Below are 18,980 nucleotides of genomic sequence, written 5' to 3'. Positions count from 1 at the left end.
TTAACAAAATAAAATAAGTAAACTTTTAGCTTTGTGTGTTTATTAGGTTTCATTATTATTAATACGATTTAAAAAATCCAATTTGTTAATTTGATGTATTTTTTTTATGGGGAGCTGATATTTTCAATAATTTTTTTTCTCGATTTAGTGAGAAATCGGTCATCTTAGCTGATTAATCAGTCAATTTGGTGATTAAATCAGTTTAGTGAGAAAAGTTTAAAAATCGGTAAAAACTAATTAGGTTACAAGTGATACACGATTAATCGACCAGTATAACCGATATTGATAGCATAGCTATGAATCTAGTCTAACCAAACAATAAAATTAGGTTTAAAGTTCAAATAGATTTCCTTTTTTTCATTAGGTTCATTCTGAATGCCAGAACCAGGGGGGTTGAAGTGTGATCACCGCTTCAAAGCTAGATATGTTAAATTGACATAGAACCATATCCTGGATTTGGTACTGATCCTTGTAAGTATTTATGCGTGATTCATAGCGTGGTTTTGTCGTGTTATGTTTACCTTAAGCAGTTAAATTCGGTTTTTGAGTAGAGAAACGATATGCGATTAATCGGCGATTTAATCGGTTATATCGGATGTATATATTTGTCACTTTCAAAATATATAATAATATAATCATACAAGATATTTCTAAATAATTATCCAAGATGCAACAAAAAATATCAAATTCTTATAATCATATAATCAACTCAATTTTAGAGTACTACAGAAATACCAAATACAATTATTATATTAAATATTTAAAGGAATAAGAAGAGAGAGTATATATTAGAGAGATAATACAATAAATTGTATATTTAACATTAAGAAAATAAATAAACTCTTAGTTTTGTGTGTTTATTAGGTTCCATTATTATTAATACGGTTTAAAAATCTAATTTGTTAATTTTATGTATTTTTTTTGGATAGGAAACCGATATTTTCAATAATTTTTTTTCTAGATTTAGTGAGAAATCAATTATTTCGGCCGATTAATCGGTCAATTCGGTGATTAAATCGGTTTAGTGAGAATTTTTTTAAAATCATTAAAAACTAATCGGGTTACAAGCGATCCGTAATTAATCGATCCGCATAAGCCGATATTGATAACATAGCAATTTTTGCCTTGTCCACTTGGACAATTATAAAAGCACCTTAGTACTTGCGACTTTTTCCAAAGTTTCTTCTAATTGTTGCTGAATAAACTTGGAAGATTACACCATATAAATACTGAGAATTCAAAACTTTGAATTGAAGATTAGTTCATTCAATAGGTATGACCGTATGACTCGGTCTTTTAGAAGCTATCTTTTTCAATCTGTCGGTTTTCAAGCAACGAAAACTCATATTCTGTTAATAATCGCTACAATAATGAGGATTTCTACGCTGTTTATCACATTCCAAATTGCCGTGTTTATGCAAAACAGAATTTCTTGTGGGCCAACAAACCATTCGCTCCAAAAGGCACGCAGTGATTATCACGTCAACTTGAAACAGAAACTCGTGTGGGTCAACAAACCGTTCACTCCAAAAGGAACGCAGTGATTGAGAATAAAATGTACATCGCGTCAAACTGAGACATAATAGTTGCCAGTCTCTCACAAAGTCACAAATATGGTTGCAATTACGCTGCACGATGCCTAATCAACATACAGTAAGGCAAAACTTGACTCGGAAATTTCCCACAAAAACTGTCCGGTCCTACAAGCAACTAAGAAACTTGAACGAATGCCAAATCCAATAATTTTTTGGGTGGTACCAAGATGCCACCAAGATCTCAAGTCTTAACTATGTTTTACATTTTCTAGATGGATGGACAGATAGTAGGACTACCTACCAAGGCAACTGGAAGTAAAAGACCCTCTAAACACCTCACGTTATAGATGAAAATAACTTCGAGAGTGCACAAAACAACATTTATATATAACATGAAAATGTAGGTATTTACAAGTTAGCATCTGTGCAGGACTGCAGGGTGTTCTAAAGTAGGAACAAAAAGAACTTGATTCTAGTATCAGACGATTGAGAAAAAAAAAATATCAATATCAAGGACATCAGGCCATGTCTTACGTTAAGACACCGAAAATCTCTGTGAGGAGCTTACGTTAAGAATCTCAAAGCTTAGCTTTTTAGAATTTAAAGTTCAATTGCAGTCCCCGTTGCAATTGCACAAACTGTATAACTACTCAGCGAGAAACCGATATCAACCTTGGGAGGTTCGGCCCAAGGTCCTCAAATCAATTCCACCTTCACCGATTAAAAGGAGGCTGCAGATTTAGGGAGTGAGTTAATGTTCCTGTATCTAAAAACAAAGGATATCGCCCATAACCATACAGATTATTCTTGCCTATAGAACCAGATAGGAGTATTAATTCCAACTCAAATCACCAGGCCAGGGCAAAAAGATCAAAGATGAATTTGTTTTCTTCTCTTATCATAAGAACTCATTTCAAACACCATCTAGATTCTCCAAATAAAAAAGAATAAACATTAAAAGAAAGAACAGACACACACACGCAATCATCCAATGAATTTGACGAGGCATTGGCACCACAAAATTGCACCGAGTCACCCTAACCACCTGGACTTTGAAATTGTCATATTCGTCTGAAGGGGAACATGACCACAAGAACCAATAAGCATACCCTAACAGCAAGAAAGTTATAAAACCACTCTTTTGGTGTACTCAGGATTGCTTATAATAGTGCTAAGTATATCCCCCCATATAGATGCATTAGCATATGAACTCATGATTCATATACTTAATGGTGAAATATGGTGTGTCCATGTAACATTGCCAATTTCTATTAATAAATCCATCCAGATCATCCATCACCAGATCCTAACTTAATGTTTAGACAATGGATAAATGAAGGATCCTTACTCCAAAATTTCCAAGGGTTCAGCTAGACTCTGGTCTCATTGACTCAGAGCAGCACTTTGCCAACATCTTTCAACGGGAAGGTCTATGCATAAAGGATTTTGCAAAATTAGTGACGTCAACGTCAGATGCCACCCTCAGACACAGCAAGTTTGTTGGTACATTGTTCACAAATGATATGAGGAGACCTAGATCAAAACTACTTTCTATCACGTCAACTAGTATGTGCAGTCATGTGTAGTTAACCGTGCCATGTTAGTATGTCCTAATTGTAACTGCTTGTTGAATGCCATACAATTCAACTGAAGAATGAGTGTGGACAGGGACCATTCCAGTTCCAAACTGTATTAAGGCTTAAACCATAGAGGGGAAACCGAAAGTTCAACAAAGTAAGTCGGTGACAGGTCGTCATGAAAAAAAGTGACTGATTGGATTCAGAATACACAGTAAAAAATTAAGAGAGAGACACATAACTAAAAGCCTAACTATTTGTTTACTCCACCTTCCATACCTATTTATGGTCATTTAATGCTCAATTATTTAACAAGGTGAACGTCGAAAATTTTCTTCCAGACACTGGAGCGTTTAGTGCTCTACTGCTCTATACCATCTAATTATTTGCAGTATCAAGAACGCGCTAATTACACTCCTAACAATAGCATCGCAATCATTGCTACTCTAGAAGTCTAGAGTCAATACTGACAAGGTATAATAATTCTTTTGAACTCCAAACTTAAGATGGGAGTGACAAACTCATCCTACCTATATTAATATCCTTACACTCCTAACAATAGCATCGCAATCATTGCTACTCTAGAAGTCTAGAGTCAATACTGACAAGGTATAATAATTCTTTTGAACTCCAAACTTAAGATGGGAGTGACAAATTCATCCTACCTATATTAATATCCTTTTCTCTCAAAATGCTTATAGTGAGCCACATTAGCAAAATTTTTAAAATAGTCTTTATTTGAAAAATAATTACTTGTCTTCTTACCAAATTAATCCTATTTGAAAAATAATTACTTGCCTTCTTACCAAATTAACTCTGAATTTGTACTGCTCTCTAATTTAATATAAATTAAAATTGTCCTTTCATGTGTTATGCTAAAACAAAAAACAAAGCTACCCATCTATATCTTAATACTAGCCATTTGGCCCGGCCTATGGCCGGACTTGGTACATAGATAGTTAAAGACTCAAAAGCCTAAAATCCCCTTGAATAAATATCTAATTAGTAGAATGAGCTTTGATGAATTTCTAACATGGCCATTACTGATATAACATGTCAAGTACAAATCAAATAATTTTTTATATATATAGTCAAATCACTTTTCTTAAAAAAAGATAATACCAATGTCGATCCCGTGATTGAGTGTGTTCGAGGCATACCATTTTTGAGAATTGGGAAAAGATGTTTCATATAATCAGCACATAGAACAGGATAAGCAACATTGTTAATAACACCACTAAAGAATTTTCAAGAACCCAGAGTTCTTTTGTTTTCTCTTGGGCATCCAAAAGGTCTCTACTTGCCAGTAAAGTGCTTAACAGATGGTTTAATTTCCAAATCTCTTGTGGCTTCATTTGTATGGGGACAGTCCTTCACATCTAATGCTTCATTCTCCACTTTTATGAATTCTCCTTCCGAAACATTTTCCTCTTCTGGCTCTTTGATGTCTTTTTCCTCATGCTTCAATGCCCCATTGGCTAAAACTTCGTCTTTCCCTGCATCAACCTGTAACAAAATATCATTATCAGAGTCAATATCACATAACAGATCAGTCCAAAAATAGGATGAAAATACAACAATGGATACACGGGACATGCTACTTGTGAAGTTTGATATGCAAAGCCCGAGATAAGGTTAAAAAAAGCAACAGTCACAAAGATAGACGCATGGTGAGGACACACGAAACGGTGCTACAGAAACATAGAGTTATACAACAATCACTTACTGAAGCACAATTTAACGACTGCCATTTTTTATGTAAACATAGACGTTAAAAATGTTCCCATTGGCTGTCATTTTTCAAAAAAAAAATTACAACCTTGTGTAGGGAAACTAAGCACGACATAATACTATATACATTAACTTAGACAACAATTTAGTCTAAACAACAACATCGCTAAACATAAATGTAAAAGTGAATGGCCATAAACGAAGGAAAAAGTTAAATAGGCTACGGACTATAAAAGGTAAAGAAGGGGAGGGGAAGGGTTTGTATTTATCAGTCTGTGTCAATCAAAGGTTCAAAAACTGGCCTGGATGGCTGACAATGTCAAGGAATTGGGGAGCAAATTGGCAGTCAAATTCCTATCTCAATGATCAATCACTCTCCTTCAAGGTCATTACTACTGACGGAGAGACTTGATTCTTCCCTAACATTGTTCCATCTGATTGGCAATTTGGTCAGACCTTCTCTAGTCGGGTGCAATTTTAGCTCACTGGAGATCTTAAGTCGGCAGAGGCGTGCTTAATATTTTTTAAATGAAGCAGCCCGCCACTCTTACATGCTCTACTTGATCATGTAAAAGTGATGAAATTTATGTATTCTTGTTTAAAGCTGGAATTGAACCTGTGAACCAAAGGCTATCATAAACCCAATGTCGTCCAAACTGAGGACATGGGTTGATCTCAAAATGGTTAACATATGTGAATTAAATCTATTTTAAAAACACAATTGTAGATTAGCTCACACAATATTACCCTACTCGCCTCTTGTCCATTAAACACTAACCACGACCAATATTACGAATATAATAAGTGACTTCAAACCTGAAAGAAATAACGCCCATCAGTCCACAAAGCTGTTTTATCCTTTGTGACAACAGCAGTGCCAGCGCTACCAGTAAACCCCGATATATATGCCCTTCGCATGAAACATTCGGCAATAAACTCACTCTGTATATCAAAATCTAATCCAAATGATCACAAAACCTGAAAGGTTGAAGAGTTGAGAGGACTGGTTTTCATAATATAGCATGTAACATATTTTGCGTGATTATGGTTCTGTTTCATATATATATATAGGAGCAGTAGGTAGATAATTATGTCTACTTTTTCTGGCGTTTGTACCAACAAAGAACGAAAAGGAAAAGTGATTTTGTGTTTGATACGTGTTGTGGTCAATATAATGCTTGTTTTACACTATGCGTGATTAATCAAAATCATCAATGCACCTGTTAGCTGCTAGTGTGATATTGTAACTGGATATGCATGTTGGAACGTATAGTTAAAGCACTTGAGCTTAGCTATTTACAATAGAAAAAAAAAAAGTCAAACCTTGATGGGCATCTTGAGAAGGAGGTACATAAGTTGGATAAAATAATATTCATACCTGCAGGAAATAGAAGGGGGAAGGCAAGGAAGAGAACCCAAGGGTGCTAGGTAAAATTGCTCTTTCAAAAGCTCTCTGAACACGTACTCTCTTTATGGCTAAGCTTTTTCTTTAGTTTATCAACCTGCAAAAAACCAGATTAATCAGTCAAAAAAAAAAACATTTGGTTCAGTGAAAAAAATAAAACATTCAGTTGAGCACCTTCTTTATGGATCCAAGGTAATACATCTTCTAGCAAAACAATTTTCTTCTCTGTGCCTGAGCACCTTCTACATATATTTGGTTTATCAGAATCCAGATATCTTCTCCCCGCTTGACATGCAATTTCTACTATCACCTATAACTCCTAGACCACTGCATACACCCGATAACCACTTCTACATAGGGCAGGGAATCGGGTCGGGTTTGACCCGAACCCGACCCGACCCGAATCCGAATAGTTCGGGTCGATTTTTGTATCCGTTTATTTATTCGGGTCGGGTTCGGGTTTGGGTCTTTCGGATTCGGATATATTTTTTGGGCTTTTTTTGATTTTTTAGTGTTATCCGATCGGGTTAGTCGGATATAATCGGGTTCGGATATTAAATTTCGAATATAATCGGATTCGGATTCGGGTTCGGATATTATAAAACTATTCGGATTCGGATTCGGATATAGCCATATTCGACCCGAACCCGACCCGATCCCTGCCCTACTTCTACACATGAAAACTTATGGTTGACGATCACAATCTTTAGCCAAACTTTGTAAAGGTCAGGGAGACAGGGAGCACCTTTTACTATTGTGAAAAGTAAAATATGTTATATACTACGATGAAAGAAAAGGAAGTAGAGTATGAGATATTCTACAACACAAATCCAGTAGTGCAATAACCAAAAAGAGAGTCACTCAGTCATCCATTCATAGTTAACAAAACAATACTGCTGAATTGTTCCATGTAAATGCAACCAATAAGTTTTCCATTTCATACACCACAACATATTTGGAGGGAAAAAAGTAACCTTTGACAGACCGCAGGCAAGCTATTCCAAAAAGAAGAACCCCATCCTTGACTTAGTGAAGAAGATTCAGTAAACTTTGACTTGTAATCACCACAAATATCTTCTCCAATTAATGTTGATATAGCATCGGTCAGGGATTGATTGGTCCTTGGCACATTCATAACTCTGTTCGGACCAAAGCGAGATCAAGTAAAGCATCGGTAGTAATACTCCCAGTTGGTATTTACTTCTTTTCATCGGGACTCATATCATGATCAACCGGTTCGTCTTTATTCCAAACCCCGCGAGAAAGCATCAATCGTAATTATTAGCACTGGCCGACAAAACGTAGTAGAATTTAACCATTCAACACAAAAAAGATAAAACGCGCACCAAACAACCCTCGGGGAGCGGGGGGTTAGCCTCTAATGAGTTTCCACTAACAGAGTACTCTCATTGAAAAATCGATGCGGCCAGGAGACCGCAAATGAGAAATAGGATCACCATATTCTTCCCATTACGTCTCATAGTTCAGTGTAGAACTGTCTACTATGTCACCAGGTGTGACTACACATGAACTTGAGCTCTTCTCAGATGACTGATTCTTCGTGCCACTTAAAGCTTGTGACTCATGAAGTAACTTGTGACTCATGAAGTAATGCATCCAACAGGCAACTGTTCCTTGGTGAAAGACAATCTGGCACTGAAGTAATGCTTTCATTCTTAAGAGGGCACCGAGAGTGGGCTTTATCTTCTTAATTACCGCTAGGCTTTCATTCTTAAGAGGGGTCTGGATTATTTTTCCAGAAACATCAGATGTCGTGTTTAAGGTCGTGTTTAAGGTTTCTTTTTGTTTAAGAATGGAGAATGGAGAATGGAGATAAGATTTAAGAATAGAGAATGGAGAGAATAGACATAAGATTTAGGAGAATGGAGATAAGATTTAAGAATGAGGTTTTTATATATTTTCAGTTACGAACAATTGAAATCTACAAAAAAGAGCGTATATTTACTTTTTTTAAGAAAAATCTGATGTATCAGTTTGAGAGAAAAAAGGGGGGCTGACGTGGGTCACTGGGACCATTCTCAACTACTCAGTATTAATGGTCTTTGATTAAAGCTCCCGTAAGGGATATTTTTCGAGCTCTATTAAAATTCCACGTCATCTCCTATTAAAACGAGAATTTCTCTCCTATTTGAAAAACGGGAATTTCTCTTCTATTATAACGAGAATTCTTCTCATATTAAAACAAATTCTAACACTTTTAATTAAAGCGGGAATCCTTCTCCTATTAAAATGAGAATTCCTCCCCTATTGAAAATTAAGCGAAAATCTAGGGTATCTAATTAAAACGGGAATCATTCTCCTATTAAAACATAATCTCTCTCCCAATTGAAAAAACAGGTTTTTAAAACTTAATTTAAAACAATTTGTTATAAAATTAAAAATAGTTAGCGACTAAAACGGTAGTCCCAATTTTTTAAAAAATATAAATGTTTTCAAAAGATTCCACAAGGGGTATTTTTCGAGCTCTATTAAAATTCCACGCCATCTCCTATTAAAACGAGAATTTCTCTCCTATTTGAAAAACGATAATCTTTTTTTATAACGAGAATTATTCTCCTATTATAACGAGAATTCCTTTTCTATTAAACAAATTCTAGCACTTCTAATTAAACCGGGAATCATTCTCCTATTAAAATGGGAATTCCTCCACCATTGAAAAGGAAAAATCTAGCATATCTAATTAAAATGTGAATTATTTTTTTATTAAAACAAAGATCTCTCTCCCAATGAAAAAAGCGGTTTTTAAAACTTAATTAAAACAATTTGTTGGAAAATTAAAACGGGTTAGCGACTAAAACCGAAGTCCCAATTTTCTAAAAAAAATCTAAATATTTTCAAAAGAGCCAGTGCGTATGCACGGGCATACAAACTAGTTATTTCATTATTTCAAATGTACGCATGGGATAAAAAAAAAAAAAAAATCTAAAAAACAATGGATTAGTTAATTGATATGTATTAGTTATTAGTTAATAGATATGGATATGTATTAGTTAATAGATATGGATATGGATTACTTATTGGATATGGATATGTTAAACTTCCAAGTGCTTCTCTTAAATATAGGCCCACATGATGGGTTTACAGGCTCGGCCACAGGTCGGGCTGCATGACTAGTGTATACCAGTGATTCTTTGTTTAGCATGGCACAGCATTGTGTCCGTGTTTTCTTAAATTCCACGGGCATTACACGAGGGGTGGTTTCAATAATCTAATAGAGCAAGAGTGGCCCCTTTAGTGGATATCTTCAAATTAAGTATAGATTGAAAAAGATAGTCTTTGCAGTGCAATCACCTAAAATGTATGACAAAAGGGCCATATGACTACATTCTTGTCGAGAGAAGGCTCTAGTACAACTCCTGATGGTTCCGGACTAACCTAGGCTAGCTAAGTAATGACAAAGTGAAGCAACTCCTGATGGTTCCGGACTAACCTAGGCTAGCCAAGTAATGACAAAGTGAAGTAAGAGATCGCTACTTATTTTCTAGTTCAAGTACTCGACTATCTAACTATTTACTACTCAGATTGGGATCACGAAATTTCTTCCATGCTAGATTTTCATGTTTCAGTAAAGTTTCACGGCTTCCAATCCTGTTCAGGTGCCATGTTCAAGGTATATGCTGCCAGGCACAACCATTCCTTTAGCTAAATGCCTATATTCCACTTTTCGACCCTATAATTTGGTTAACTTAGATTTTGAACCTTTCCTAGCTACTTAGCTTTATGCAACTCAATTGATAGATTGACTTCCCAAATATTGGGCCACCACAATAGAGAACTTTAGAGACACACACCCTCAAAGAAAAGAGGCATTGAAAAAATAGAATAAGCAATTAAATAGCTTAGGAAGTTAGGATATGCACATGTAAGGATTTCTATATTTGCACCTGGGAGGCATTAACCATTAGGTAACTCGTGATCTGGCACTTATGCACTTAACATAGAAAATATCTCTATCAAGCACGTCTGGCAAGTTGCCGATACAAATATGGATTAGAGGATTTTGTGAACATACTCAGACAAGCTGTGCAACCACATTAACACAAGCTTGACAACAATTTACTTAATACCAAACATACTGAATCCTTGAAATAACAAAAATATCCATGTAGCCATGCTTAATGAAAAGTTCAAAAGAAATCCTACCCTAAACCTGGATAACTCGCATTTTCAGCTTACTTCTCTGACGAGTTTGGTCCCCTCTTCTTTCCGAAGCCAACAACTGCAAACAGAAAACCACATTCACAAGTCAGGAAATGATTTATCCCTTATATCAAGCACAACAAAAATATGGGAAAAGGTAAAAGGGGGAAAAATAAGGAGTTCGGACACCCCGTAATGGTGCATCCAGAATTTTATGCTTGCTTCCAAATATCCCAAATAATGATTGCAGAGTTTTGTTAGCACCCAAGTAGCTCAAGCTGCCAATAGCATAAAAACTGTACTAATAAAATAAAAACAATGAAAATAAAACAACCGCGCGGAAAGATTTGGCAACGGTTTTTGATGTGCCACGATTGATCGATTATATATAAGACTCGGTTAAGAGATTCAGTAAAATAACAACTTTTATTAATAATACTTGTGTAATGTGAGAGATTCACACTACAAGAAGTACACACATACACAGGCTAAGCCTCAACGACAACATCCCATCTAAATAAGATATCTTCCAATTTCAAACCCCTAATATTTGGTAAGAAAGATACCCAATCCCACATAAGCGTTTTACATTTGACAATTAACTGCTGGACATCTCTAGACTCATATCATCGAAAGTTCAACGATTATGTTCCATCCATATAGACCATGTGATCGCATGAGCTACAATCTTTGCCAATATGTGACCTATAGTGGAGAGAACACCATCTGACTTACAGTTGAACCATCCCATCAGACCTTAGGTTACGTCGCCATTACACTTAAGTGACTGCAAGAAATAATCCCATACTACTTGCGTCACTTCACAATCCAAGAACAAGTGTTGAATGGTTTCTTCCTCCTTGAAGCACATAACACACCTGTTGACGAGGATTTTACCTCTTCCAAAGATTATCACACGTCAAAGTCCTCCCCTAGCACAAAGCCCAAATAAAGAATGAGACTTTGGATGGAACTCTATTATTCCAAACTTTTTTGTATGGGAAATTAAGAGCACCCAACTGCAAAGCTTGTATTATTTTCTCCTCAATCAGCTCATACATCGACTTCGCAGTAAATGGTTGCACCTTCCCCACCACTTCAATTTGTCTTGATCTTCTCAAACCCTTTGGCTAGACAGCAAATTCAGAAACTCACTGATCTGTAGTAGCTCCCTATCAAACAAATTTCTCCTAAATTTAATATCCCAAGACTGTATACCATTTTCCCATACCACATGTTGTCGGACAGTCCCACTCTTATTGCTAGAGATCACATACAAATTTTTGAAACGTACTTTCAGAGGCATTGGTGAGCACCGCTTATCATCCTAGAAAAGAATTCTTTCTCCATTTCCTAGTTTGAAACTAGGTATCTAGTTTGTGAAAAGCTCACATCCACTCCAAATCTCCCGCAGAGAGGGCATGGGGAATGTCCATGCCTCTCTTTACCAAATTGACCACCGCATCTACGAAAGACCCAATCATACTAATTTGTCACCCTGCTAAGGATGTCTGCCTTCCAACCTTCCAATAAGGAAAATACTTGATCGACTCTTCATCGTTTGCAAAGCAAATTTATTGGCTCTCTTTCAGAGACGACCATGTCAGAATTATCTTGGAAATGCTTTGCCAGGATCCTATTTATTCATCTCCTACCAACTTGCAAAAAATGGAGACGCACTTGGTTCATCACATTGATTTTGTGTCCATAATTCACTGCCAAACATCCAAAAGTCTTCTAAAGTGGTTTCACAAATGATCTTGTGTGCATAACTCACTATGGAGCCATACTTAACAAAAATCATTGTCAGATACATACAGAGCATAGTCCATTGTGCTCTCCTCCTAACATAACAATCAAGACAGCTACCACCTGTTGGTTTTGGAAGGGAGACATGTCATCAATTAATTATAAAAAGGGAATTACGCATATTCTAGACAAACAATATTCATTCACTAATAGCACCTTAAACCGTATGCGATGAACTAATGCTCAAATAGTTCTTTCCCTTCAAGAAGTGGATACTAGTTTTACTCCAACCAAACCACTTCTAAAATTAAACTTCTTGTGCTTCGACTCCACAGTGGGGACCTAAAGTAATCCTTACTCCGTTCACCTCATTTTCCACCATATTTTCAACCTATACACAATACTTGCCACATATAGTACAGCAGTCCCATTCTAAGCTTTTTATCACCTATATGTTAGAATAGTTGTATGATCATAGCAACTAAAGTAGAACAGAAGGAACAGTAGCAATAAAGAAACAAGGACAGCAGTAACTGGGAATAACCAAGGCGCGGATTAGGCTGTCCTTAAGGAAAGATTTCGCCCCTTCCAATGGTGCGAAAGGCAACATGGCGCCTTCCTCACGAGGATTCAATGGTTAACAGCAGACGACTTTGCACTAGAAACGACTACCCTCTAGAACAACAATATAACTCTCTCTCGGGGCGGACGGAAGAAGAAAGAAGAAAAAAGGATCTGGTTTGAGTTTTTTCTCGTTTCTCCTCGAGTTGAGTTCGATCAAGTCTATTTTCTCTATGGACTCACAGTCCTATTTATAGAGGTTAGGAGAAAGAGAGACCAACTCCTAATAGAACACCAAACTTGCCGCTTTCGAAAAAGGCAACTCGAAACTCAAACCACTACCCACAACAAGCCCGTTTTCCAAGCCCAGGGCAACCCCCTACCCGATGTGGTGGATAACCAATGTGGGACTATCTACTATGCACTAAAGTGGCGAGAATACCATTTGTTCATCTCATCCACTTTGCACACACACACTAGTATTTAGAAATACACAAGAGATTCCAACAATCCCCACTATTTCAAAATACTAATAGTCCCCCACTATTTTGGAATAGGATATTACAAAAGAAATGGGTTAACGAAAATGTCGAGAGAATCGAAAAAACAATGCATAAGATATCTGGTGCTTTTTCACGGGCTTGAACCGGTCATAGGGTAATATGTCTTATAATACGTGAAAGTGGTGGATTAAAAATCTTTGAACCAACATTCCCTTGTAGTAAAATAGAGGACATGCACCCACATTGCTCTTTCATTATATGCCCGTTACTGCGGTGTTGCTTTTTGCCCATACTTGTTTGTGTTATGTGAATGCTCTAGAGTATTTGCACGAATACTCATAAGAACCGACCCAGTTCTACATTCACGTGGGTGGATATCCATCAAGTGTACATAGCGGTTAGAATACACTATCTCATAAAAATAATGGACTATGGATTCCATTAAGAGTAAAATAACTCATCCTTTTCTCATTGCTATTCAAGTTATACAAATTATACAATAATGCTATCTAGTCATAGGGTGGACGCCTCAAAGAAAGACAATAGCATACCGGAGCGGCGAGGGTGACTTGTTTTTCCCTTTGAACCTAATTCATGGGATCTCCAATCACATAGGTGGGGTTGCCGTCGATTAATAAGCCCTCTATCTAAGGCAAAAAGTCCCATCCCCCTCGACGTATAACCACTTGCCTCCAAAGAAGTGGTGCGGTTAGACATGTGGCCAAACTAAGTCCAACCTAACATAATCTCTAGCAGCTGCTTGATTAAGTTATATCTCAACTTACATGTATTCTTTTCCCATTGCACATAAGATAACATGTCTTAGCTATTGCAATGAGACAGTTGCAAAGCATATACACATCGAGGTCATTTTAGAGCCAATGGGAAGATTTGCCAAGAGGTTGCTAACCCACTCCACTCAAAGATCATCACATGCCTTTTCTAAAGGCGATTAGCTTGGATGATATCCAAGACACTCAATTTCCACCAAAGGTAAACACATAAACATTATTGGATCCAGTTTTATAACATATTACCCTTCTAACAATGATGGAAATCTACTAAATATCATCCATAATCAATGGCTCTGCTATAGTACTTGGATAATCGACAATATACATCAAAGTTCCTTATAAGGACACAATGGGTTATCACCATTTCGGTATGCCATTAATGTAGGCAATGTCATGTCTCACATACATTATCCATCAAGTACAATTGGCTACCAATGATATTGACATATTTAGTATGAGAAAACACAAGGAGATTATTTTTCATAAGATGGATATTTGCCACAAAATGTGTTAACACATGCTTACTATCATAATACCCATACTTTTCAATGAAAAATATTTCTACTAAGTGCTATAACAATATAATGAGACCAACATGAGTTTTAATTCCTATATTCACCAGTCATTCAATTCTGTAGTGCCCAAAATTCCCTTATACCATCCGGCCGGTCTGGTTTAAGGTACGCTGTGGCCTTCAACCATATTCAAACGTCAATATCTTGACAACTGAATATAGCAGTTATAGAAATGAGTTTAACAACATAATAAACTATCATTTTCAATGACGGTTTATGACGTGTTTCAAATAGGAATTTCTCTGTCTCATACACATTCTCAATGCTAGCACTCATGATATTAAATCATCTAAACAAAGAGAGATTAACACATATGTCTTGCTTTGCTCTAAAGAAAGTACACATTTTTTTTTTATCAACAACGGTACTTTGACATCCATATGACACTAATATGTTGTTGAATTGCTCATGCCATTTATAGGCGCTTGAATCAACTCATACAAAGATTTAACTAAATTGTATACCTTCAGCTCATCACCTGGTACTACTTGGTATTGTAGTTCCACACAACTACTCAACTAGAGTCTTTAGAATTCTGTAGAAGAAATTCTAGTTATATGAGCAAGGTTTCAAAATAGTATAAATTTTGTCTCTGATTGAAACCCCTTGGCTATTATTATTAACATTGTATTTTGCAATACAACTATCACGTTTTAGTTTTCTCTTGAAGATCCAATTCAACCTATAGATCCCCCAATAAATCAAGAGTCCAGTTTAGAGGAGTTGTATCCTTCAAAAAGACACTTCTCATGACGGACAACTTCCTTATAGGTTAATGAATCTTCCTTAAGAAACATATAAACATCATCACCGTTAATGGTGGAAATACTCATTGATAGTCTTCCAAATTTCTTGTGCGAAATAATGGGATTATCTTATGTAGTTCATTATGAACATTCAACCACTCTATGCCAATTTCTCGAAAAGCACAACCTCAAATAAAATTAGCATATAAGACATTCAATAATAGTGTGGTATCTACAAAATTGTTATCACTCATGACAACTGAAAACAAACATCACTATTATGAGTTTCACCAATGAACATCTACTAGATAATTCTAGGTCTCAAAAAGACTTCTTTTAGATTCATTCACAATAGCCTTGGCAAGACACCCCCCACATTTTGAAGCATTTTTGGATAGGCCCAAGATCTTTCCATACTTTGTAGTTCAATGTCTTTCCAATTATCTTGTGAGATAAACTATGGTAAAACAGTGTTATGCATATGGGTCACCACCCCCCACAGTTCAATAGTTACTCAACCTAATCAAACTTACATGCAAAACACATTATACCTCTATAAACACTAAAAGAAACAACAACAATAAAATGCACTCTTATGACAAGAATATACTTTACTCAAGTCTATGATTCTGGATCATATTAAACATAGTCATATTATGTTCTTGTTATCTATATGAAAGGAAATCCACAAAAGATTCTAATGAATCTTAAAGAATAGAAGAATTAGATGAAAAGGGTTTTACCCAAGATAATATCATTATCATCCTTCTTTTCATCATTCAACATTCCAACGGTCATAGGGAGACAATCCACGCACTTGTACATCACCTTGGCTATTTATCCATAGTCATAGGAGGATAATGCCTAATATGACAATCTACAAGCGTTACATCTCCTTGTTTAAAATAGTCACTGGAGGATATTGTCTAAGAAGACAAACCATTACCTTACATCTCCTTAACTAAATTAGGTTTAAGAGGATATTAATTGTTTCCCATATTGTTTCCTCTCATAGACAACGATGCTCATTACTTAATAATATATGACACGGTTAAACTTCATGTCAATGTTAAAAAATAATGCATTCATGCCAAACATGGTAAATATCATATCATAGGTTCAGGAAAAGTAAACTTTAACTGTACCCCTCCTCAACAAAAAAATAATATGATATTTAAGCAAATCTAGCCACTGAATATGTAAAACAACCGAGGACTCCACCCCTCTTTTTTACATGAGCTCAAGTAAGATAGAATACCCTATCAACAAGACCTCAAGTACTACCACAACATCTAATGGCTCAACCCATTAATGTCTTCAACTAGAAAAATTTACCAATAAACTATTATCAAGTTTAAAGTAAATCCACGATGATTAATATCCAAAACTAGCATGCTACACAACTTTAACATATGCTATATTGGATATAAGCTACAAGTTACTTCATCTAACATGTATTTTCACAACAAGATACAATTATAACCATCGCCTAACAACACGTTCACTCAATAAAGGTAAGCAATTATGTATTGAATACATTATAATTACTATCCAAGATTTGAGTGTGGTTGATATTAACTATCTTAAGGTCTCTCTTAGACCATCTACATACATCTACATATGTACAAAGAAAATTAATATCAAACTACTTCTAGTCAAACTAATTAATTCCTCAGTGATAAACACGTATAATTTGTTGACTAGGTTATTAAAGAAGTTTAAGCTTAGGGATTTCCCTCCTAAGAAAACTAGCATGCAACTCAAGGCAAGAATATCACCATATAATTAAACCAAAAGAATTGCAAAGAGTGAAAGAATACGATACCTAACCGATTGAAAAACCGGATTACCATATTTTCCTCCTTCTAGAAAAACAGTTCAAAAGAACTGTAATTCTAAATCAGCTCAGGACGAATTGGGTATCAAGCCTTATACCACTGGAAAGCTCTTTGAATCAGCTATCCAACACAAGAAGCGGATTGCAAAACCGAACTCTGAGCTGAAAGTTATAGCAGTTTCCATAACAAGTGACGCAGCTGTCAAAAAGACGAACTTTGACGTTTTTCTTGATAGAAATCTCATATTTGACTCCCTTAAACGTAGGAGAAAAGTCTACAACCATATAGGGTTTGATAAACCACAAAAGATCAATAAATATTCAATCTTTAATTGGTTTCCCTACCAAAAACGAAATTATTAGAAAATTTCTAAAGTCATAACCCAATAACACAAACAATAACTCAAAGTAAAAGACTTATCTTTTGATTGTCGTATTAAAGCACTCTCCTTTGTTCTACTACAAAACTCTTTCCTTAAGATTGTTAGAATAGTTATATGATCACAGCAACTAAAGTAGAAACGAAAGAACAAAGAGCAATAAAGAAACAAGGACAGCCAAAGAATCGGGAATAACCAAAGGCGCTGATTAGGGCGTCCTTAAGGAAAGATTTCGCCCAATTCCAATGGTGAAAAAGCAACAGTGGCGTCTTCCTCACAGGATTCAATGGTTAACAGCAGCCTGACTTTGCACTAGAACGGACTACCCTCTAGAACAAAGAATATAACTCTCTCTCGGCGGCCGGGAAGAAGAGAAGAAGAAGAAAAGGACTGGTTTGAGTTTTACGTTTCTCGAGTTGAGTTTCGATCAAGTCTATTTTCTCTATGGACTCACAGTCCTATTTATAGAAGTTAGGAGAAAGAGAGACCAACTCCTAATAGAACACTGAAACTTGCTGCTCAAGAAAAAGGCAACTCAGAAACTCAAACCACTACCCACAACAGTAAGCCCAAGCCCAGGCCCAAACCCTACCCGATGTGGTGGATAACCAATGTGGGACTATCTACTATGCACTAAAGTGGCGAGAATACTATTTGTTCATCTCCTCCACTTTGCACACACACACTAGTATTTAGAAATACACAAGAGATTCCAACACTATATACATTGTAGTCAGTTTTTCAACTTCCATAGCACAGTTGGAGGTTTATAAACATCTCCATCAATGAAATAGAAGACAAACTAGAGATTTATCAAGATTTTGCATCATCCAAAACTGCTTCGTAGTTCTAAACCAAAAGCTTTCTCATCATATGAAGAAAGAGAAACTAACTTAGAGGGGACCATTGCATGCATTGAGGTTATTTGATTCATATAAGAAAGGTGCTCTGTAATACATTATAACGAGTAAAGCTAACAATCTAAAGCCAAATTCTTTTTGAAAAAGAAAGAAAGAAAGTGGAATGGTTGGAGATGAACCAAGTGCTTCAACCAAATTCTCAGATAGTTCCTAGCTATTTAACAAGTGTGTATGAAATTCTAAAAATGAACGAGCTCCCACCACTATCCTCTTAAACCAACTCTTTTCGCGTTTAGGCTCCAAAATGTGATAGCCACTCCAAATAATAATAGCTAGTTATATTGTCATAAAGCGCCTTTCTTACCCAAAAAACAAAAACTAATTCTATTACTGCACATAATGGTCAATGACATATTTGATAAATGGTGTACTTTCAGCTAAAAGTTAACATCATCTTATCTTAATATTTAATAATAAAAAGTTAAATGACAACTATGCCCTCTAATAATATAGCAAATAGCATTTGGTAAAAAGTTAGAGCATCTCTAGGTGGTGGTAGCATACTC

General features: G+C 35.9%; 1 protein-coding gene and 1 pseudogene across 2 annotated transcripts in view; both read right to left on the bottom strand.

The window, feature by feature from the left end:
- Positions 1 to 4,274: 4,274 nt before the first annotated feature.
- On the bottom strand, positions 4,275 to 6,569 carry LOC147511904 (uncharacterized). Its single transcript, XM_086603505.1, has 4 exons — positions 6,423 to 6,569; positions 6,222 to 6,345; positions 5,660 to 5,821; positions 4,275 to 4,618 (listed from the first exon to the last, which is right to left on the bottom strand). Exons 3-4 carry the CDS (start codon positions 5,759 to 5,761, stop codon positions 4,409 to 4,411), a joined length of 312 nt encoding a protein of 103 aa, XP_086459631.1. The 5' UTR covers positions 5,762 to 5,821; positions 6,222 to 6,345; positions 6,423 to 6,569; the 3' UTR covers positions 4,275 to 4,408.
- Positions 6,570 to 10,201: 3,632 nt separating this feature from the next.
- The window catches only part of LOC147511902 (small ribosomal subunit protein eS30z/eS30y/eS30x-like), a 30,087-nt pseudogene continuing 21,308 nt past the window's right edge, over positions 10,202 to 18,980 (bottom strand). Inside the window, exon 4 of the transcript XR_015217098.1 lies at positions 10,202 to 10,488. The product of XR_015217098.1 is annotated as a small ribosomal subunit protein eS30z/eS30y/eS30x-like (transcript). The remainder of the gene's footprint in view (positions 10,489 to 18,980) is intronic.

The sequence above is a fragment of the Coptis chinensis genome, chromosome 3, assembly GCF_015680905.1.
Source record: "Coptis chinensis isolate HL-2020 chromosome 3, ASM1568090v1, whole genome shotgun sequence".
NCBI classification, from domain to species: Eukaryota; Viridiplantae; Streptophyta; class Magnoliopsida; order Ranunculales; family Ranunculaceae; genus Coptis; species Coptis chinensis.
Note: the sequence above shows the minus strand (reverse complement) of the source record. Positions and strands in the feature narration are given on the sequence as shown.